Source organism: Melospiza melodia, chromosome 26, assembly GCF_035770615.1.
Source record: "Melospiza melodia melodia isolate bMelMel2 chromosome 26, bMelMel2.pri, whole genome shotgun sequence".
Classification (NCBI taxonomy): Eukaryota; Metazoa; Chordata; class Aves; order Passeriformes; family Passerellidae; genus Melospiza; species Melospiza melodia.
Window position 1 is genome coordinate 3,213,800 of NC_086219.1, and position 23,008 is coordinate 3,236,807.

Genomic DNA, 23,008 nt, shown 5'->3' on the forward strand with positions numbered 1-23,008 from the left:
CAAATCTAGGATTGGTAAATCCTGTGCAGGCCACCGCGGTCATACAGGAGACCCAAATTAACTTTATAACAGCGTGAAGAGTGGTCACATGTTATCCAAGTAGCCAAGATTAAAAAGCAACTGAGCTGCCACAAGCCCAAGATGCCAATAAGGCCTCCTCATCAAAGAAGATCTCAGAACAACTGCTTTGTACAGCCCCGGGTGTGAGACAGCAATGACATGGGTATCTCATACAGCTCTGGGCAGGGGATGTGGCAGCACCCACCACCCACACTCAGTGTGATGGTGACACCACCTGACACCTTGTACACCCAGTGTCCGATGGTCACAGCACCTGACACAGCCCTGGCCATGTGACAGTGACGATATCTGGTACCTAATCAGCTCTGAGCGAGCGATAATGACAGCACCCACTGCTTTGTACAGCCCCGGGTGTGTGATGGCGACAGCTCCAGCAGCCGTCGCTGTGTGACCACGACAACATCCGATACCAGGGCCTCATCCCGCATCCCACCGGGTCCCGGCCGAGCATCCCGGGCAGGGCTGCAGCGCCGGGTCCCGGGCAGGGCTGCAGTGCCGGGTCCAGCCCAAGCATCCCGGCCGAGGCTGCAGTGCCGGGTCCAGCCCAAGCATCCCGGCCGAGGTTGCAGTGCCGGGTCCAGCCCAAGCATCCCGGCCGAGGTTGCAGTACCGGGTCCAGGCCGAGCATCCCGGCCGAGGTTGCAGTGCCGGGTCCCGGCCGAGCATCCCGGGCAGGGCTGCAGTGCCGGATCCAGGCCGAACATCCCAGCCGAGGATGCAGTGCCAGGTCCAGGCCGAGCATCCCGGGCAGGGCTGCAGTGCCGGGTCCAGGCCGAGCATCCCGGGCAGGGCTGCAGTGCCGGGTCCAGGCCGAGCATCCCAGCCGAGGATGCAGTGCCAGGTCCAGGCCGAGCATCCCGGGCAGGGCTGCAGTGCCGGGTCCAGGCCGAGCATCCCGGGCAGGGCTGCAGTGCCGGGTCCAGGCCGAGCATCCCAGCCGAGGCTGCAGTGCCGCCTCCCGGCGCGGCGCGGAGCGAGAGGCGGCTCCGAGCGCTCCGCCCGCCCCGCTCCGCCCCGGAAGGCTCGGAGCGCCCGCCCGGCGCCGCCGCCGCGATGCTGCAGCTGCGGGACGCGGACGAGTCCGGCCCGGCCGGCGGCCCCGGCAGCCCCGGCAGCCCCGGGGCCGCCACGCTGGTGCCGGGGGGAGCCGGGCCGCCCTTCGAGCCCGCGGCACCGCCGGCCCGGCAGACGCTGCGGCCGCTCAGTGTGCGCACCGCGGGCCGCGCCGGCCGCCTCCGCCAGTACTTCGTGTTCCGGGTGCGCATCGGGAGCGGCGCGGGGGCGGCCGCGGGCACTGCCCGCACGCCCTGCCCTGCCCTGACCGCTGCCCTGTGCTCTCTGCCTTGTCCCCCCGCAGCCCGGCACCATCGAGCAGGCGGTGAGCGAGATCCGCGTGGTCGTGCTGCCCGCAGAGGACGGGGAGGTGCAGAGCGTGTGGCTGCTCACCGAGTGAGTTCCGCGGCGGGGTGGGATGGGATGGGATTGGGATGGGGAGGTGAGAGCTTGGCCCCGCGGGGTTGGTCCGGAGCCGCACAGCCCTCAGCGCTATTCGGTATTAAACCCGCTGAATATTATTCCATGGCCCAGGCTGGCTGCAGCCATCATTATTTCATTATTTCTTTATAACCCAGCCCTCCAGATCGCGACCAACACACCCCAGTTAACCCCTTATGAAATCCAGTCCCACAGAGAACCCACTCCAGCCATCATTATTTCTTTATAATCCAGCCCTTCAGCTCCAGATTAACGCTCCTGAGTTAACCCCTTACAAAATCCAGTCCCACTCCTGCAGTAAAGCACAGGCACAGCTTCAACAAACCGAGTCAAAGCCCCGTGTGTGCAGCAGGGCACAGAGAGCATCAGCCCTGCAGATGCCAAGCAAAGTGACACAAAATACAGCGTCACCAAGACTTCAGATTTGTTCTCCTCAGCAATTCTCCTTTCTGCCAAGCTCTGGAGTGTTCCTAGCCATGAGTCAAAACCACTTAAACTCAGCGGTGCTCTCTCCCCAGAATCGATCACTGGAACAATGAGAAGGAGCGCCTTGTCCTCATCACAGACTGGTCCCTCCTGGTCTGCAAGTACAACTTCATCAGCCTGCAGTGCCAGCACGTCACCAGGATTGCCCTCAGTGCTGTGGACACCATCTCCGTGGGGGAGTTTGTGTTCCCACCCAAATCTCTCAACAAGTAAGCAGCCACAGGTTATTTGGAACAGATTGAGCTGTCAGCCTGACCGCAGGAATGGTGTGAGAATTCTTCCTTTTGTTTGCTTAACTTTGCAAACAACTCCTGAAGCTTTACTACAACTCCTCAGGGTAGCTGCTGGTTTGCTGGGGTGGTGAGTAATTGTACTAACAGCAAATTGCTCAAGGACTTTCAAGATAAGAGGAGTAGATTTGGGAGCAGAAACTCATCACCATTACATAATGCAGTAAGTAGTAATAACCTCAGCATGAGTAGAAAGCTGTGAGTGGCAGGACACAGGGGCTGTCACAGGCTGTGAAGGATGGCCAGGGTGTCCCAGGTGCTTCTCCTTCTTGCTCTCAGCTCATAAGAATGTCCCTTTGCACATTCCAGGGCCTGAATTACTACATTTCTTTCCTTCAGTAAAATTTATTGTCACTTCTGTTTCAAGAGCAAGTCTATTTCAGACAGAACATTTTTAGTTAACCTTGTTCAAAGCCAAGTTTTACCGTGTTCATCGTGCACTGGCAGGAGGGAAGGCGTCGGCATCCGCATCCAGTGGGACAAGCAAAGCCGAGCCTCCTTCATCAACAGGTGGAACCCCTGGTCCACCAACATCCCCTACGTGACCTTCACCGAGCACCCCATGGCTGATGCTGACGAGAAGATCTCGTCCCTGTGCCGGGTAAGGAGCTGCTCCAGGCACCTCATTGAGCTCATAGGGCAGACACAACTTCAACACAACACGTGAATTAATCAAAATCAGTTACGTCACAGGTGGAACTGGGAGTTCTATCTCCCCAGACTCCAAATTTTGATTTGCAAGGTGGCCCCATTGCCCACTTCTGCCAGCCAGCCATAATTGGATGAAACACAGAGGAAGCCAAAACTTCCAAAGGTGCAGAGTCCTGTAAAGCCCAAAAGAAAATGGATCTTGGGCTGTGCTCTTACTTACCTGACAGGCTGATGGATATTTAATCTAGGACTGCCAGCTAATTAACAGACAGTTTAATTGCTCACTGAAAACCTTCATTGAGGTGGTTCTCTGTTCTTTTTGTAATTGGCGCTTCCCTCTGAAGGTTTGCCTAAAATTAGAACACTATTAAGCATAACACATCAGTGAGCAGGGCAGAACCACAGTCAGAAATAAACAGCTGGTCACTGATAAATCTGTACCCTGTTTAAGTGTCCTGTGTGAAATGAACTGAATCACCGAGGTTAAATATCAGACTGTGACTATCATAGCCCATAGAGCCCTGACAGCTTTAATGGTAATCCTTCACCATTCCCTATCTGCTTAATAGCTTGTAAAACAATGCCAAAGCAAGGTGATTTCTTTTCTTCCAGCTGGAAAACTTTCAAACCCAGCTGATCCAGGCTGTGAAGAAAGCCCACAAGGAGGGCCCAGTGCCAGGAAGTGCTAACGGGGTGTTGGTGCTGGAGAGGCCCATCCTCATCGAGACCTACCTGGGACTCATGTCCTTCATCAACAACGAGGCCAAGCTGGGCTACTCCATGACAAGAGGCAAAATTGGATTTTAAACCCCCTTGTGTGTCACCTGTTCAAGGGCAAGTGAGTTGGGGAGAGGGTGCTGAGGGCAGAGCACGTGATAAAGTTGCCAGGGAAGGGAAAGGAAAGGAAAAGAAAGGGGGACGTTGTAGGACAGTTCGCAGGTTGTTTGGGGAAGGCACAGGCTGAATTTAAAGCACAGGGTGGTGCCAGCCTTGTATTTTGTACCTGATTTACAGCCCTCACTGGTCCTTATGCAGGGTGAGTGAGCCATGGTGTGTTCTGTGTCCCAGAGCCTGCTCTTCCCAGTCCATCAAGTGCCACTGGAACCTGCTGAAACCCCCAGTTGGTGCCATTGAACCTGCTGAAACCCCCAGAGCACAGCAGGACCTTGGTGCCACAGCCCTGCTGTATCCCTGTGTGCAGTGTCAAATCCTGTCGTGTGCTTGGGACTCCCTTGTGTTGTTTAAGAGGAATTGCTGTTCCAATCACCATGATCTCAGAGCTCTGATTAATGCCTGTTAGGAATTTCCAAAGCTGTCAGTCAGTCTTTAGCAGTATTTGCTAGCTTTTGCTAAAGCTGCCACTGTTCCACCTGCTCAGCAGCAGTTTGTGAACTCAATATGCATTTCTGAGCTTCTTGTAAAAATCCCTTTAAGAACTTACTGGAACTTCCTCTCTACTTCTGTTTCTTTGCTGCAGCCACAGAATAAAGACTGTTGTGAGAGAACGTTGCCAAAAGCCTCACAAACACATTTGCCTTCAAAGCTGTTCTTTGTAGAACTGAAAAGGAATTCTATTTTGGTTAGATTGATACTCTTAGCCATTTTTCTTAAATCTACTCTAGTTTGGGCCAGGACTTTTTAATGGAGACAGAGAAAACTTTCAGCACCGTGTGTCAGCCTTGATTCACGCATTCCTGCACTGAACCTCTCATCCAGGGATGACATTCAGGAGAGATTACAGCTGTAATTGCTCAGGAGGTGACTCTAACAAGCTTTTTCCTTGTGCATGACCTTCTCTCCATGCTCTTTCCTCAGAGCTGGATGAACACTGTGCCACAGTGGTTTTGATCTTAATGTAGGTGAGTGTTTGTGAAACTCCTGTTGCAGTCAGCCCTGACTCCAGCTTTCCAAGCTTCTCCATGTGTTTTTTAAGTTACCTGTTCAATTTTCATTAACCTTGCAGTAAAGTTAAAATTTCAACTCTTACTTGGTATTTGTTCTTCATTTTCTGGAGATTGAGGCTGTGTAATTAGGTAACAAAATTAAAAACATCCACTAAATTCCTGAACAAGAGGTTCCCTCCTTGGAAGGATACAGGGGAAAACAAGGAAGGGTTCCAACTGCTCCTTCCCTGCCAAACCATCCACTCCTGTTGGGCACCAGAGTTGGGACAAAATTCCCATTTCAGTTACCTTTAATTCAGCATCTTGAAGTGTCAAATTGTGATCCCTCTGGCAAAGATTCCATGTAATAAATCCACGCTGGCCCAAGCACAGTTACTGCCACCCAAAATTATTTGTGTGCAAGTAACAGTTTCCTTGTGCTGGGATAAATCATACATCATCACATCACTGACCACACTGAAACAGACTTTCAAGTGCAGAGGTGCAGGTTTATAGTTTGTAACTATCAAAATATTTATTGGAAATAGAAAATTTAAATAATAGCTATACATTATATATACACAGAGCTACAGTTTTAGAAAATAAGGGTTCAGAGTTGAAAAAGATCAACTCCCTCAATGTTCAGGTTTTCTTGCAATAAACACTCATTCCTTACATTGCACTTGCTACATCACTTCATTCAAATGCAGTCACAGTATTTCACACACTGAGCTTGGAGCTCCTTCCAATAAATAACTTATAAATACAAACACTTCAGACTGGGCAACAGGTTTGCACTCCTTTCCTCTTTCTTCCTCAGACTTGGGAGCAGTTTTAATGCATTTTAGTTCTTTTATTTTACCTCTTCTCTTTCCAAGTAACACACACAGAAGTGGTCCTTGCTCAGGAGCAGCATGGAGTCCCCACTGGAATGCCAGGAGAGAGACACAATCTGGAAGTCACCTGCAGGAAGAGATCAGTGTGTCAGCAAGTTGGCAGCTCATCCTCCTGCTGGAGGAAAAGGCAGCTGGAATCAGCCACACAAATAAATCCCTGCTGGCCCTGTGCTGTCCCTGAGACATTTCCTGTGTCTCACTGTGAGCTCCTCTTTTCCTGACAGTGAAAACACCCGTTTTTAAACAGCTCCAAGAACACACCTGAGCCATTTCCAGGATAACACTCAGATCAGTTTATAAATAGAATATTATTTTTCACCAATTCCAGATTCTTTACTTCTTTTCTGTCAGGGTTGGGATTAAATTGTGAGATGGTATTTCTTGTTGGGATTCAGATGTTTGTTAGTTCTTATCTCTGTTACAGTCTTAAAAACCCTGAGTTCTACAGCACTTCACTCTAACAAACTAAAAATGGAGCTGTGTCTCTCTCTCTACAAGGCCTTTTAAGGATCAACTCTCCAATTAAGATATGACACCTAAATTATTTTTACTTTTAACCCAATAATCAACTACCCATGCCCTGCAATGCGAACTTTTTTATCCAATTCCACAAAACCACCTAAACCCATGGAAAAAAAGGAGGAAAAAAAAGAACGGGGAAAAAGGAAAGGGGGAAAAAGGAAAGGAGGAAAAAGGAAAGGAGGAAACAAAAAAAAAAAAGGAGGAAACAAAAAAAAAAAAGGAGGAAATAAAAAAAAGGAGGTAACAAAAAAAGGAGGAAACAAAAAAAAGGAGGAAACAAAAAAAGGAGGAAACAAAAAAAGAAATTAAAAAAGGAGGAAATTAAAAAAGGAAATAAAAAAGGAGGAAATAAAAAAGGAAATAAAAAAGGAGGAAATAAAAAAGAGGAGGAAATAAAAAAAGGAAATAAAAAGGAAGGAAATAAAAAAAGGAAATAAAAAGGAGGAAATTAAAAAAGGAGGAAATAAAAAAGGAGGAAATGTAAAAAAGGAGGAAATAAAAAAGGAGGAAACACAAAAAAGGAGGAAACAAAAAAGGAAATTAAAAAAGGAGGAAATTAAAAAAGGAAATAAAAAAGGAGGAAATAAAAAAGGAAATAAAAAAGGAGGAAACAAAAAAGGAGGAAATAAAAAAGAGGAGGAAATAAAAAAAGGAAATAAAAAGGAAGGAAATAAAAAAAGGAAATAAAAAGGAGGAAATTAAAAAAGGAGGAAATAAAAAAGGAGGAAACGTAAAAAAGGAGGAAATAAAAAAGGAGGAAACACAAAAAAGGAGGAAACAAAAAAGGAAATTAAAAAAGGAGGAAATTAAAAAAGGAAATAAAAAAGGAGGAAATAAAAAAGGAGGAAACAAAAAAAGGAGGAAACAAAAAAAGGAGGAAATAAAAAAAGGAAATAAAAAGGAGGAAATTAAAAAAAGGAGGAAATAAAAAAGGAGGAAATAAAAAAGGAGGAAACGCAAAAAAGAAGGAAACAAAAAAAGGAGGAAATAAAAAAAAGGAGGAAATTAAAAAAGGAAATAAAAAGGAGGAAATTAAAAAAGGAGGAAATTAAAAAAGGAGGAAATAAAAAAGGAGGAAATAAAAAAGGAGGAAACGCAAAAGGAGGAAACGCAAAAAAGGAGGAAATAAAAAAGGAGGAAACAAAAAAGGAAATTAAAAAAGGAGGAAATTAAAAAAGGAAATAAAAAAGGAGGAAACAAAAAAGAGGAGGAAATTAAAAAAGGAGGAAATAAAAAAGGAGGAAATAAAAAAGGAGGAAACGCAAAAGGAGGAAACGCAAAAAAGGAGGAAATAAAAAAGGAGGAAACAAAAAAGGAAATTAAAAAAGGAGGAAATTAAAAAAGGAAATAAAAAAGGAGGAAACAAAAAAGAGGAGGAAATAAAAAAGAGGAGGAAATTAAAAAAGGAAATAAAAAGGAAGGAAATAAAAAAAGGAAATAAAAAGGAGGAAATTAAAAAAGGAGGAAATAAAAAAGGAGGAAATAAAAAAAGGAGGAAATAAAAAAAAAAGGAGGAAACAAAAAAGGAGGAAACACAAAAAAGGAAGAAACACAAAAAAGGAAATTAAAAAGAGGAGGAAATTAAATAAAGAAATAAAAAAAGAAGGAAATAAAAAAAGGAGGAAATAAAAAAACGGAGGAAATAAAAGGAGGAAATAAAAAAAGGAGGAAACAAAAAAAGGAGGAAATAAAAAGAGGAGGAAATAAAAAAAGGAGGAAATAAAAAAAGGAAATTAAAAAAGGAAATAAAAAAGGAGGAAATAAAAAAAAGGAGGAAATTAAAAAGGAGGAAATAAAAAAAGGAGGAAACACAAAAAAGGAGGAAATAAAAAAAGGAAATTAAAAAAGGAAATTAAAAAGAGAAGGAAATAAAAAAGGAGGAAATAAAAAAAGGAGGAAATTTAAAAAGGAGGAAATAAAAAAACGGAGGAAACACAAAAAAGGAGGAAACACAAAAAAGGAAATTAAAAAGAGGAGGAAATTAAAAAAGGAGGAAATAAAAAAAGGAGGAAATAAAAAAAGGAGGAAATAAAAAAACAAGGAGGAAACAAAAAAAAAGGAGGAAACAAAAAAAAAGGAGGAAACACAAAAAAGGAGGAAACACAAAAAAGGAGGAAATAAAAGGAGGAAATAAAAAAAGGAGGAAACACAAAAAAGGAGGAAATAAAAAAGGAGGAAACACAAAAAAGGAGGAAATAAAAAAACAGAGGAAACAAAAAAAGGAGGAAACACAAAAAAGGAAATTAAAAAGAGGAGGAAATAAAAAAAGGAAATAAAAAGGAGGAAATAAAACAAGGAGGAAATTAAAAAACGGAGGAAACAAAAAAAAGAGGAAACAAAAAAAAAAGGAGGAAACAAAAAAAAGGAGGAAACAAAAAAGGAGAAAATAAAAAAGGAGGAAATAAAAAAGGAAATTAAAAAAGGAGGAAATAAAAAAGGAGGAAATAAAAAACGGAGGAAATAAAAAAGGAGGAAATAAAAAAACGGAGGAAACAAAAAAAAGGAGGAAACAAAAAAGGAGGAAATTAAAAAGAGGAGGAAATAAAAAAGGAGGAAACTAAAAAGAGGAGGAAATAAAAAAGGAGGAAACAAAAAAAGGAGGAAATTAAAAAGAGGAGGAAATAAAAAAGGAGGAAATTAATCCATCATTCCATCCTGGACGCTTCTCCACAGCCTCAGGTCAAATGCAGTTTTCTCTTGAGGAGAAACTTTTTCCAGCACAGAAAGCCTCAAACTCTCAGCAGCCAAGGCTCCAGCAAGTGAGCAGCAGCTGCTGGGAGGTTGTGTGCTCACCTTCCCCAGGCACCTTCACAACCACACAGCCAGCTGGGGACCACAGGTACACTCTGCTGCTGCCCGTGCACACAGCCAGCCGGGGCTGGCAGGGGTCCCACTGGAAGCACTGGATGGTGTACAGCTGCTCCAACACCACTGCCAGCTTCAGCTTCCTGATGTCCCAGATCCACACAGCGTTGGGAATGTTATCTGCAGGGGAAACAGCAATGGTGTGATAGCTGGAGGATAAAAGGATCACATGTGGTTTTTTTCTAAATGCACAGGGACTAATTCGTACGACAGAAATCTTTAGGTACGCCCCGGGGTTAGCACCACTTGAACCTTCAGGAAATATTGCAAAAAAAAGGTAAAAGTGATCTAGTCCATCTCCCAGTCCTTCCCTGGCTTTTACCACATTTGTCTGATGGGTTTTGCACCTGATCCAGGCACAAACAGCCCCTCAGGACCAAAGGGAAAAATGGAACATTGATTCCATGAGTTTCGCTATTCAGGAACTCAGTTTCACTATAGCGAAACAGTTTCAATATTCCTCAACAGTTTCACTGCTTAGGAAGTCAGAATTCCTCCTGCTATAGGTTGTGCAGAGTTCTGTCTTTTAAGAGACCCAGCCTGTAAGTGGGAAGATTTGTTTCATTTTCAATACAGTGTGCTCACACAAACTTGAAGAAATATAAAACCCCACAATTTTCATTAAATGCAGAGCCAAGGCTGAGTTCATGCCCCGACCAGCAGTTCTGGCAGCTCCCAACAGTTAACACACACTACAAGACAGGCTGGGATTCCTCTGTAGTTACACATCTCACAACAGAGCTGATTTTACAGGGCCATGACTCTTTTTATAGTGCAAAGGGATCATTTCTGCTAAGGAAAGCCCCACATGCCCCACATGGTTTCCCCTCTGAGGCAGGGCAGTTGGAACTCACCATTTTTGGTGGCCAGGAAACAATTATCTGCACTGAAGGCCAACATCCCAACTCCCACTTTGGGATTTGCCTTGTCAGCAACTGGTTTGATGTAATTTAAAGAAACTGGCACTTGGCAAATGTCATCTGGAACAGGAAATAAAAGTATTTCACTAAGTGAGCCTGGATGGACAATGCATTTATATCCAACTGTTAAAACCCCTCAGCTCTGAAGTGATAGGACCATATTTTACTCTTCTCCAAGATGTTCCAATCAAAATTTCAATTGTTTTCAGATACTACATCTTCACACAGCCACCCTACTACTATTCCTGCCCTCCTACAGAAAAGGAAAGGCTGGAAATTCAGGCAAGACTGAGATTAAATCAGGAAAATGAGGAGAGCTTAATTTTTCTCCTACCTTCTAACTAGTATTTCAAACACTGTTAACCAAAGGTGATTTACAGTGCCACAAACACTGAGACTGATTTTTACTGCCCTAGAGAACATCCAGAGGATCTGTCCCACCATCCAAGGGGCAGAGAGTTCACCTACAATGTTTATTTAAAGACTTCCCAAGGCAAACTCAAGTGTCTGGTTTGAGTAAACTTTGGCTTACATTTACTCTGTGTGCTGAAGAGAGAACTAGCCAATGCTCTTGTTGGAGGGAAAGAAAGTCTCTCTGTGCCAAGAGTTGGGGATTTCTCCACTTCTTTATACACAATCTACAAAGAAACAAGTGAGAGCTCTACAGAAGGGCCTTGGAGAGTTTGAACATGGGCTGTTACCAAATACCCACATCCCACTGGCTCATTTGCACATTTAGAACACCTCAGCATCCCCTGGCTCATCAACAGAGGAAAGGGTTTCAGCAGGCAGATCTGAAATCCAGTATTCCAAATGAATCATGGGCTATTTGGAGCCACGATCAGGAAAAACACTCCAGAGAATAAGCCCCAAGGAGTGCACCTCATTTATTATTTCTGACAGCAAATTAAATCATCCCCATTACAGCAGGAACATGAATCTCATTTTTACAACCCAAAATCTTTCATCCGATTCTGCCACAAACAAAGTGCAGCGCTGCAGAAGGAAAATAGCAAAAATATTTTAGTGTGCCTGCTGAACACAAGCACCAGGATAAAACACAGCAACTGCAATTCCTGTCTGTGTAGTGGAGATTAACAGAGCTATTTCCATTTGTTTTCCATGACATATTTTACACCTAACTGGAAGTTAAGGCATTTTTCAGCCATGAGAAGCTTTGCTGAGGTGCTTTAATGGCTCGTGCCTGGCCTCTGGTTAAGAGGCAGAGTCATGTGAATATTGCAGGCTTACAATCCACACACAAACTCTTCCAGGAGGTCTGTTCAGTCCCTCTGCAATGGCAAACAGCACCACACACTGTTCTCATTACCTCCAGGGATGAGATCAGCTCGGGATTTTGGGAACAGCAGCTCTGCACCTGCTGCCAACAGCCCAGAATCTGTCAGGCCTTGCAGGTACAGGTATAAAGGATAAAAATCAATGCTGACAGATGTTCCAGGAAATGCCCTTTAGGTGAGCTGGATGAGCCTGTCCACACAGGATGGAAAATCTAAACACAATCCAGTTCCAGCACTGTTTAAAGTTAGGAATTGTATAAAGCTGAGACAAATCTCTCCTGTTCAGTTTTCCAGTTTGTATCTGTAATGCAGCCACCACCTACACCCCAAATGCACTGGCATGTGGCAGGAGCATCTCAGAATCATTACTGCTCAAGAGAGATGATCATAGACACATATTCCATCAAATTTGAAAGGATTCCCCTTTTTTGTTACGTGCCCAGGTTGCCATGCAATTTCCCAAGCCCTGGCAGGAACAAAAAAGAAAAGTCTCCAGAATTAAATGGATTAATGAGTATCTTTCAGATACAAACAGCAGCACCCAAGCTCTGCTAAGGTCTCCATGGATTTAGGATCCACACTTACAGTCTTTTTGTTGGTAATGACTGCTGGATGCTCAAGCTCTGTGATCTTCTTCCACGTCACATGGTTCAGGATACGCACCTGGCTCAGGAAACGTGGCAAGGGGAGACTGTTAGGGCAAAGTTCTCCAAATTATTTAGATAAAAGAGGCAGGAAACACTTCTCACCTTTTCATCAAAGCTGCCAATGGCCAGGAACTGGCTGCTGGGACTCCAGGCAATTGATTTGATGCCCAGGGGCCACTCGTAGGCACGGTAGGAGGAGAGCAGGCGCCCGTCGAGGGAGTAGAGCAGCACCTTGTACTGAAACACAGCACAGCCACCCCAAAATCCAGCAATGCTGCTGAAAACCACAGGCAGGAAAATCATCCTGCCAAACTCTGCCTGCTTAACATGCAAGTTAAACACAAAGGTACAAATGGTCTCTTATCTAGGAGTTAAGAGGCTTCGTTGCTGTCTTTTTGGATGAGTACTTTCAGTAACTGTAAAATCACTGTGCAGTGCAATGTCAGTAAAGCTGTACAAAACTCTTACACTCTTCCATTATTCTTTCATTATTCCAATAGCAGCTTCTGCAATATTTACAATTTGTTTGCAAGATAAATTAGAAATAATTTGCTGTCATTGAAAGTTTAAAGAACAGCCACATCCATTTGCAAGGACACATATCCCCAACACAAATGTAATATTTAACAAAAGCTGGACTCACACTCTTTTATATTCAAAAGAAACATTTTAAACACTAATTATTTCAGTCACTGCTTTATACATGATGGCCAAAGACCAACTTGAGCTCTTCAAGAAAATAATCTGCTTTTCCTCTTACCTCCAGGCACGTGTCCCAGGCTGCCAGCACACAGCCATTGGGAGCCCACTCAATCCCAAACAGATCCTGGGTTTCAGTGTCAAAATGCTGCCCACAAAAGAGAAACCACAAAACCATTTGAAACATGTCAACAAATCCTGTTGCATCTAAGCTGACAGAATGTTCAGCTTTAACCTTTCAAGGCCTACCACAAACACAAAAGAGCTTTTTGTATGCCAGACTAGCAACCAAAATATTTCCTCTTGTAACACATGCTGCATTCAGTGGATCTTTGATCCCCTCTACAGAACAGCAGAAAGTTTCTATACCTTCAAATGAACAGCATTTCATAAGAGAATTAAATGAGTTACACTGATTCAGTCAAAAATCCAGGAAGCCTAATTCCTTGTCTTAAAGCAAGTGCAGGATCACATAACCCCAGAACAGTGTGAGCTGGAAGGGACCTGACAGGGACAGGGACAGCTTCCACTATCCCAGGTTGCTCCAAGTTCCATCTTGGAACTTGGGGATGGGGATACAACCTGGCCTTGGACACTTCCAGGGATGGGACAGCCACAGCTTCCACTTCATTAGGGAAAAGCTCTAATGAACATGACAAACATTTAGGGCTATTTCCCAAATTTTTTTTTCCCCAATTTTTTCCTGTAAGCTTCTGGTGAGGCTCAGAATTCCCAAATTAGAGGTGACACAAACAGACAAGTTCTTAATGAGGTTTAATTGCCCAGATCCAGCCCGTGACCAATGCCACCCTCCATGGACTGATCCCATGTGTGAACAGTTTATACCACATGTCCCAAGTACCAAGCTCTCACTGTTTCTCATGGAATAGTGTGCAAAATGTGCAGGGAACTCCAGAGAAGAGGCAGAGCTTACCCTGAGGAGCTGCCAGTTTCTGCACACGAAGATGCTGATGAAATCCTTGCAGTCGCGGCGCTCCGCCACGGCCATGTAGCGCCCGTCCTTGGTGAAAGCCACCCCTGCCACGGCACAGATTCATTAAAACTGGCTTAATTAGAAATCAGACAACAAGGCAGAAGAGCTGATGAGTCTCCAGCAAGGCACAGTTACTCCCAATTCAAAGCAGAGCTAAAAGAGGAGGCAGAATCTCTTCACAGAAGGTCACATTAATCAAGGCAAAGCACAGTGTTACTGATTCGTTGTGTCAGCAATTTTTAAGCTCAGAATGTACAATTTCTCAGGATGCAGAGCTCCAGCGTGCTTCAAAACACATCTAACCACTGACAGTTGTTATATAAACCCAGCAGATTTCAAATAACCACTTCATTTAGCCTGGCTAAATGGATCAGTTATGCAACCATCAGGTCTCCAACAACTCCCAGGCATTGCTCCCCATCCTCCTGGATTTTGCATGGAATACATGATTGTCTTTGTCATCTCTGGGATACAAGCCTTGGGCATGGAACTGCTCACCACAGCCATGTGGTCTGACAGCCCTGACACAAGCTTCCCTTTCCAGCCTTTCCATATGCAGAAGATGACAAAAGTCACTTTGGATTAATGTGTTTTATGGTGAGCACATCCAGCATAATTTAATGTCTTAAAGGATCCCTCAGAGGCAAACACAACAGATGCACATGTGAAGAGCAGGCACATGGATCAGCTGGAATCCTTCACTCAGACACCACAACCTGGCTGCAGGTGCTGCTCAGAAGGGACAGGACCAGACCCTGTTCCCAAAAACGGGGTTTGTCACCACATTAAAAGTATTTTTTCCCCTTTCTGCCACATCAAAGGACATTTCCCAGCCAGGTGTGTGACACTTACCTTGCTGGCATGCTTTGGGGTACTTGATGTAAGACACAGATTTGGTGCACAAGGACCACACCGTGATTCGCAGCTGGCACAGAGACAGGGAGCAGATTAAAAAAAAATTGTGTAGATTAAAAAAAAATAATAATAATAATTAACAGGAAAACATCAACCTAATCCAGCAACACAAAGTGGATCAATGAAACTTCTGTGATTAATTAATTCTGCAGCTATTTTGTGTAACTCAATGACCTGGGAAGCAGCTATGAGGAATTATGTCCCAATTTCTGGCAGTTAGAAGGGAATTTACCCAAACTTACACAAGTACTCTAGATGGGGATACAAAATTCACAGCACTGATATGGAGAAAAGCTCTTCACAAACACTGAAGTTCCTGACATTGGGCAGTAGATTGGGAAGATGTTTGTGCTAGAGTCAGTGTGAAGCTGGAAAAACAGATTCATCACAGAATCTGGAGGAGAGCTGGGGAGTTTCCTACCTTTATGAATGGATTAAAAGTTACAGCCCCTTCAGAACACTGTATCCTTGGGAAAAGGCTATCAAGTATGAACATTGAACTGAATTTAACATTTAGAAACCCTCAGCTTTGACGGCTGATTCGTGTTTTGCTCTTCCCTCCTCAGGCACCCTTACAGAATTACTGAAAAATCCAGACACCCAAAACCTGCTATGCAAAGCAAAAGGCTTTACACTGGTGTTTGGGGGATTTCTGGAGAACTGTGCCTCCACAAGCAGCAAGGCAGAGCCAGCCTCCCCACAGCTCCCCAAGGTCACAGCTGCACTGCAGGCTCTGCCCTGCCATCTGCACATTACCCAATTAAAAACAAATACTCCCTCTCCCTTAGCAACGGCAGCCCAGGCACACGGGCATTCACCAGGATGGCACGTGAACCTCTGCATTTGGAGCTGGAGCAAGGAATGTTTCCACACTCACGTTCTGAACTTGTGCTTTCCTGCATTTTATTGCACCAAGGAACAGCTACAGGTAGGACTTTTTCCAGTGAAGCAACTCTTATCACAAAGCTTTCCCTGAATTATTGAACACCAAAATTCATTCTGATCTGATGTAAAACAGCAGCATTGTGCCCATTTGCTCCTCCTCCCACACCCCAGCAGTCTCAGGAGGAAGGTTTTCCTGCACCTTTCTGCAGGTTTGTCCTCAACACTGCTTTTCCTTCCCTGGAGGACCTGGCACTGCTCAATGGTGACACAGGATGCTGAGGGAGCAGCAGGATGTGCCTCTCTGGTAACACTGCAGGCTCTGTGTTGCAACAGAAATTGGAGACTTTTCCCTTGCTGACATGATCAGTTTTGGTGGGAAGCAGAATTCAAGGGATTTACAGGGTCAGTTTTGGTGGGCAGCAGAATTCAAGGGATTTACAGGGTTCAAACCAAGCTTCAGAATCCCAACAAACACCGTCTCCCCATCAGAGATCCATGGAATCCCAAACAGACCCTTCTGCCTTACACATCAGGAAACCTCTAAGATTTGAAGAAGTAACACAGAAATTTTTCTCCATGGAATCACAGCATGATTTGGGCTGGAAGGGACCTTAAAGCTCATCTTGTCCCATCTCCTGCCATGGACACAGTCACCTTCCAGTAGACCAAGGTGCTCCAAGCTCTGCCCAACCTCACAGGGAAGGATTTCTTCTTAGCATCTCACCTAATCCTGCCCTCTGTCAGTGGCAAGCCATTTCCCTTTGCCCTGTCACTCCAGGCCTTTGGAAAATGTCTCTCTATATCTTTCCTGTAAGGAAGGCCACAATGAGGTTGCCCCAAAGCTTCTCCTCTCCAGGCTGGACAATCTCAACTCTCCAACAGAGCTGCTCCATCCCTCTGGTCACCCTGGGGCTCCTCTGGCCTCTCTGCAGCAGCTCCAGGTCCTTCCTATGCTGGGACTCCAGGGCTGGAGGCAGCTCTGCAGGTGGGGTCTCACCTGGGCAGGGCAGAGGGGCAGAACCTCCTGCTCTAAGTTCAGCAGCTCCTGGAGGAACCCATGAGATGAACATTAATCAACTTTTATTGATTAATGACCCTGGGGCCGCTCACTTCCGGCCACCCAGAGCCAGCGCTGTCAGTCTGCTCCTCAGGCAAGATTTACTTTAAAAATACCAACACAATGCCTCCACACATTCCTCTGCAGCAACTGCAGCACTGAAATGCTGCTGGGGACTATTAATTGCATCCCTAAATGCACTGGCTGCCCTGCCTCCCCTGAGCAAAACACTCAGCACACATTCTCCAGCCACTTAATACAGGCTTAGCAGCTGCAGGCTTCGAATGCTCAGGGCTGGATCATCATTTTTCCTGACAAAGGCATCTGAGTGCTGCTACTCGGCCTCAGGAACAGCTCCCCTGGCCTGCTGGGCATCAAACACTTCCATCCTGGACCACACTGCCTGCTCCAAGCCTCAGGAGGCCAGCACAGGTTTCATAGCACAGTCACACGCACAAAAATACACCTGCAAAAACCCAGACTACAACTAAAGATGCTTCTAAGTGTCTGAAAAGCAAAGCTCTCATCTTCACTCCATCTATCAGCCACAACACACCTTTAATATCTAACAAGATTACAGAATCACAGCCAGGAAGGGACCTGTGAATCATCTTGTTTCTCTATTCACAGATTCACTGAGGTTGGAAAAGACCACCAAGATCACCAAGTCCAATCCAACCTGTGCCTGATCCCCACCCTGTCACCCAGCCCAGAGCAGTGAGTGCCACCTCCAGGGATGGGGACTCCACCACCCATCTCCCTGGGCAGCACCTGGCCACCTTTTCCATGAAGAAATTCCTCCTGATGTCCAACCTGACCCTCCCCTGGCAGAGCTTGATGCTGTGTCCTCTCATCCTGCTGTTCTTTGTCTGTTCCAAGGGCTGCAGGCTCAGAGGGAAGCACACAGACACATTCTGTAATTCCATTTTAACTTCTCATCCAACTCACACAACTGGATGGTTTAGTCTAGTGGTAGGAACATTTAAAACCAAATCATTTTGCTTCCTGAAAGCAGGATCCTTTTCTGTTGTTCCATTTGTGCCCACTCAGACATTCCTACAGAGAAACTCACATTGTGTGTTTAATGTATGGATTTCACACCCCCTTCCCTTAATGTTGTGTTTACAACTGAATTGTGACAGAAAGGGAAAACCTTCATATTCCCACCTGGAACATTCCACAAGCTCATTTAAGTTGCCAACATAAATGAGATGAAGAAGATTAGAAGGATTATGTCACAGCTTGCAGACAGGATCAGGAGCAACAGAAACACCAAACACAGAGGGTGAGAAAAGAAACCAAACGCTTCAAAAATGACAGGAAATTTCCATTGCTGCTCGTTGCCTTTCTCAGGGAATTCATGGAGAAGGGACAATTGTTTTTATAGAAGGAGAACAGCCCATGGTTAGTTGAGTCTGCAGCAAGCCCTTCTCCACTGCTCCTTTTGGGGGATACCTTCTCTTCAGCATAGATTGAGTGGAGTTGCCAAACTGAAATCCTCACAATAATGGTGTCTGAGAAGTTTTCAGCTGTTGTTTTGCAGTGGAAAAACCAAACCAAAAGCAGAAGCATTTTTAAAATAGCCTAAAAACAGCTGAGAAATAAAAAGTATTTAGATGGTAACGTGATAAACAGTGACCAGGACCACGGCCCGATGTTGACAGCTCCAGGCAGGTGTAGGACTGGTGATTTTCAGCAGACAAAAACACACTTTTAAACAACCTACAGCTCAAATGACTGTCAACTCTTGTCCCAGACTTGACTGGGTCACTCAGCCCCCTTACATAGCAGTGTCTGTCAGCACTGGATTTCAGAAGATTATTCAGAGCACATTCCTCGCCAGGAAGCATTTTTCAGCCAACGCAGCCACGCACAGTTACCAAGGATTAGCTGGGGTACACACAGAAACACACACACTTCTCCCTGCTGCTGCAGCCCCAGAGAAGCTCCTTAATGCTTGAGGACTTGCCATGGAATGAGACAAAGTACCAAGTATGTTGTTTGTAAGCACAGCTCTTCAGAGAAACACTCCAGAACATCTTCACGCTATTTATCCCAAACTGTGAGGGTCACGAGGAAGCAGAGAATCCCAGGATGGCTTGGGTTGGAAAGGACCTTAAAGCTCATCTTATCCCACCCCTGCCATGGGCAGGGATAACTTCCACTAGGCCAGGCTGATCCAAAACCCTGGCTTTGAGCACTTGCAGAAATGTGAAGAGAATCCTTTTCCTTCAGATCCTTTACCTGCAGCTGTTGGTTAAGCTCTACCTGTGCCTGTAAATTCTGGCATTGGAAGGAGTCACACGGGGTTCAACATCTTCCACAGGACACACTGAGAATGTAGAGTGGATTTCAGTAGAAGAGGAACACTGATCACAAAGAAATTAGTTTTAATTAGCAAATTAGCTGATGAATTCCAAGTGTCAAGGATGGTGCCAGATTCCTTTTTTAGGTGCCAGTGACAGGACAAGGAGTAATGGCTATAAACTAAAACACGAGTTTTCCACCTCAGCATGAGGAAGAATTTCTTTCCATGGAGGGTGGCAGAGCACTGGAACATCTTCCCAGGGAGGGCAGGGAATCTCCCTCTCTGGAGACATTCCAAACCCACCTGGATGCATTTCTGTGTCACCTGCTCCAGGTGACCCTGTCCTGGCAGGGCTGTTGGACTGGATGATCTCCAGAGGGCCCTCCCAACTCCAACCATTCTGGGATTCTGTAATGATTTTTCTGAAGCACTGGTAAGTACAGATTGCTAGAAAGAAATTAGCCCAACCATAACCTTAAAAAAAAAAACCTTTCTTATTCCTCAGGGAATAAGAAAGTTCCTTGTGAGCTCTCAGTGGAGTTCACACATTGACCTGAGGAATAACAAGTGGTTACTTGGTGCTGTTTGGAAGTGACCAAAGCCCAGCTGAGCTGACAGGGAACCCCCAAACCCTCCAGACTATCACAGGATTTGATAAGACATTGATATTAAATATCCTGTGCCCTGCCCACATCCATCCCCCCAGACTGTGGATTCAGCAGGGAGGGAGTAAACACAGCTCCAACCACGGCCTGGCCCTGGCAGCTGTCTGACAACAGCTAATTTAGCAGCCTGTTTACAGCTGGAAAGGAAACTTATCCCAACACAGATGCCAACTTGGCAAAGGCTTAATGAAATCCTCTAAGGTCAAACTGAGTTCTGTTGGGAGGCAATAAATCCTCCCTGGTCCACCCCCACATGCACGTGCCACGAGATCTTCTCTGGGAGCCTGACACAGCCCCAGCCTGCAGCTCTGCCTCCTCTGCTGCTGCCTGGCCAGCAGGGATGGCTGCTCTGCCTCCAGGCTGGAATTCTGGGCTTGCTTTTAATTTTTGTTGCTGCTATCAGGGCAATACACACCTGGGAATACCAAGGTCTAAACTTATCACTCCTGTCTAGAGGGATGGGGGAGTGAGTGTACACACACACACAGCAGAGTCCACAGCAATATCCTACCAACAATTTCAGGATATCCTAATATCTTACTAACTAATTTTTGGGGAATTTTGTACTACAGCACATGAATTCTGTGCTAACCGGTGTTATGGCACAAGATCCTGTCACCTAAAACCCTTCCACACGTTTGGAAAGAGTACATACAAAATTTAAGTGTCTCACATGCTGTTCTTGGCTATTTTCTGACTCTTCATTGTTGTACTCAATAACAGCAATCATCAGCTCCAATCCAAAAGGTAGAAAAGTCAGAATCCACAAGTTTTCCAACAAACTGACCATCCACAAACCAATTTGGATTCTACATTAGTAGCATTCCCCAATATGGGTCTTAACAAGCATTAAAGGTGTTATAATTTTAATTTCACAAGTTCCACCAGCCGTTTGGCTCCTCGAAAAAATATTTCCAGGATCTGGATCTAAATCTCTGGATTTAGATCCAGATCCTGGAAAACAACTGGAAAAAATATTTCCAGGATCTGGATCTAAATCTCATAGGTCAATAGGTCTGTAAGTTTTAATTTAAAATCAGTCTGAAATGTTTATGGTTTGGGTTGTTAACTAGAAATCTTGGGCTTCTCTCACCGTGCAAGCAACATATTGGATTTCTAGGACTGTTGTAATGAATGCCATGAAAATCAAAAACATTAGGATATGTTCTAAACCACACAATGTTACCTTCGAATTTAAGTGTCCATTTTCTACCTTCTCATCAGAAGAGGACAAAATATTAGTGGAACAACAAACACCTAACCTGGAACTAACCCGAGTTACACACAGGAGTACAGAGCTGCACCCCTGCTCTCCGCCACCGCTGCAGCTTTAAGGGCTCTGGGTTATTTTAGGAGGCAGAGGGCAGACAGCAACACCTGACACCGAGGGGAGCAAGCCTGCCTGCACACTCACATGGAACTCGGTGGTGTTGAGGATGTGACGCCCGTCCGGACTCCAGCACGAGGCCACCAATCCCGCGGAGCCCTCGTCGATCCGACAGTGCCAGTCCGGCTGCTCCAGGGACCAGACCTGGGGCAGGGAGCAAGCACACACAGGGCAGCATCAGCTCAGCCAGAGCTCTGCTCAGCAGGATTCCCTGCAGCTGGCAACAGGCTCCTGCATCCCAGCAGCACCCAGCCATGAAGGACTGGCGCTGGATCCCGCTGCAAAAGTGAGTCCCGTGCTTTGTGTGCTCGTGGAAATGGCAAATGATGTGGGGTTGGATTTTTTTTTTCTGTGATAAATATACTGAATATCCAATATTTAAACAGGTTTAGCTCACTTAACAAGCTTGCATGTTATTTATTTTCATAAGACAATCTCCAATTCTGATTTGTTTTGCTAGATATTTTTATCTGAAATATTCTTTTTCAAACTAAGTTTTTTGTCATGGCTTTCAAAATCCTGGCTATCCTCAAACTGTGTTACCAATAACATCAGGTGCCTCAGCAAAGCCTCACACTAGTGCTGGCCGTTAAGCTCTCACTCCCATCACACCCAAACCCCAGCAGGACACACGCCCTGTGCTGCTTTCATGCTCACCTGGACCAGGCCCCGCTTGTACATGGCACACAGGATGAACTGCGAGTCCGAGGACCACTCGATGTACTGGATCTGGTCCGTGCAGGTGTACAGGTGCAGGATCTGCAGGGTGCTGGCGTCCCGAACCACCAAGCGGTGCTGCACACACGAGGCCTGGGGGGGAATGGGGACAGGGCTGAGCTGGGGCAGGATCCTGCATGGAGCACCAGGGCTGTCCCTGCCAGGCTCGCTGTGATGCCAGGTTTAGCTCAGAGAGCATCAATGTTGTGTTTAAAAAAATAAAAATCCTCCCTGTGGGTGGTGAGCCACTGGCACAGGGTGCCCAGAGAAGCTGTGGCACCCCATCCCTGGAAGTGTCGAAGGTGAGGTTGGAAAGGGCTTGGAGCAAGCTGGGATAGTGGAAGGTGTCCCTGAGTGGGACTGGATGAGCTTTAAAGTTCCTTGCACTCCAAAGCAGTCTAGGATTCTGTATTCTGTTCTATATGCACTGAGCTCCACTGCAAACTACAGTGAGAACTAACCAGGGGGAAAGGGGGTTTTAGAGTAGTGATAGAATCTTCACCTCCATCACTGCTGGGTAAATAACTCCAGTTTTAAAAAATTACTTTCCGCCTGAAAACTTATTTTACTTCATAGAATCCCTTAATGATTTGGGTTGGGAGGGATCTTAAAACCCATCCAGGGACACCTTCCACTGTCCCAGGCTGCTCCAAACCCTGTCCCACCTGGCTTGGACACTTCCAGGGACCCCGGGGCACCCACAGCTTCTCTGGGCCCCCAGTGCCAGGGCCTCCCCACCCTCACAGAGAATTCCTTCCCAATATCCCATCTAACCCTGCCCTTTGGCAGTTTGAAGCTGTTCTTCCTCCTCCAGCCTCTCCAAACCGTTGTTAAAAGTCCCCTCCATCTTCCCTGTAGGCTCCCTTCAGGTACTACATAATTTAAAGTACTCATTCATCTAACTGATTACGGTTAATTAAACCTAACTCATCTCTCCGGTGTTGACCCTTCGTGCCTCAAAGCCTCCCGGCAGCAGCCTCAAAGCTCAGGCCCGCCGGCTCCGGGGCTCCATCGCTGCCCCGCAGCGTCCGCCCTCAGCCCGGCGGGCCCCGCGCAGCGGCCGCTCGGGGGCCGCGCCAACCGCCCCGGGCCGGGCCGAGCCGCATGGCCCCGCCGAGCGCGGCCGGCACTCACCAGGCATTTCCCGTCGGGGGAGAAGCGGCCCAGGAGCCCCGAGAGCTTGAAGAGCTCCGAGAAGTTCATGGCGGGCGCGGCGCCGCCGGGATTCGAACCCGCCGCGCTCCGCCCGCCCCGCTCCGCTCCGCCGGGGCCCGCCGGAAGGGGCGGGGCCGCGCGGGAGGGGCCGCCGCGGGGCACGCCGGGAGTTGTGGTCCCCGCGCCGGCCCGG

At 46.1% G+C, this 23,008-nt stretch overlaps 2 protein-coding genes across 3 annotated transcripts; one reads left to right on the forward strand and one right to left on the reverse strand.

Moving 5' to 3' along the window:
• The first annotated feature begins 1,134 nt into the window (after nt 1–1,134).
• TPRG1L (tumor protein p63 regulated 1 like) lies at nt 1,135–4,988 on the forward strand. 2 transcript variants are annotated; one of them, XM_063177108.1, is made up of 6 exons: nt 1,135–1,338; nt 1,439–1,530; nt 2,094–2,270; nt 2,799–2,952; nt 3,615–3,840; nt 4,038–4,988. In XM_063177108.1, exons 1-5 carry the CDS (start codon nt 1,135–1,137, stop codon nt 3,807–3,809), a joined length of 822 nt encoding a protein of 273 aa, XP_063033178.1. In that variant the 3' UTR covers nt 3,810–3,840; nt 4,038–4,988. The 2 variants fall into 2 exon arrangements, with proteins under 2 accessions (XP_063033178.1, XP_063033177.1); XM_063177107.1 differs by having other exon boundaries at nt 3,615–4,988.
• A 406-nt stretch (nt 4,989–5,394) lies between these two features.
• On the reverse strand, nt 5,395–22,905 carry WRAP73 (WD repeat containing, antisense to TP73). Its single transcript, XM_063177106.1, has 12 exons — nt 22,795–22,905; nt 21,601–21,753; nt 20,971–21,087; nt 14,579–14,651; nt 13,667–13,770; nt 12,794–12,880; nt 12,136–12,270; nt 11,972–12,049; nt 10,621–10,726; nt 10,023–10,148; nt 9,097–9,288; nt 5,395–5,848 (listed from the first exon to the last, which is right to left on the reverse strand). Exons 1-12 carry the CDS (start codon nt 22,861–22,863, stop codon nt 5,739–5,741), a joined length of 1,350 nt encoding a protein of 449 aa, XP_063033176.1. The 5' UTR covers nt 22,864–22,905; the 3' UTR covers nt 5,395–5,738.
• Between the last annotated feature and the right edge of the window lie 103 nt (nt 22,906–23,008).

Excerpts from the sequence above, each read along its gene's own strand:
- TPRG1L (XM_063177107.1), top strand. The coding sequence starts at position 1,135 with ATGCTGCAGCTGCGGGACGCGGACGAGTCCGGCCCGGCCGGCGGCCCC. Across the intron at positions 1,339-1,438 it reads GCCAGTACTTCGTGTTCCGG|CCCGGCACCATCGAGCAGGC; the intron begins GTGCGCATCGGG and ends GTCCCCCCGCAG. Across the intron at positions 2,953-3,614 it reads AGATCTCGTCCCTGTGCCGG|CTGGAAAACTTTCAAACCCA; the intron begins GTAAGGAGCTGC and ends CTTTTCTTCCAG.
- WRAP73 (XM_063177106.1), bottom strand. The coding sequence starts at position 22,863 with ATGAACTTCTCGGAGCTCTTCAAGCTCTCGGGGCTCCTGGGCCGCTTC. Across the intron at positions 12,271-12,793 it reads CCTGGGACACGTGCCTGGAG|TACAAGGTGCTGCTCTACTC; the intron begins GTAAGAGGAAAA and ends GCTGTGTTTCAG. Across the intron at positions 5,849-9,096 it reads TGTGAAGGTGCCTGGGGAAG|GTGACTTCCAGATTGTGTCT; the intron begins GTGAGCACACAA and ends CTCTTCCTGCAG.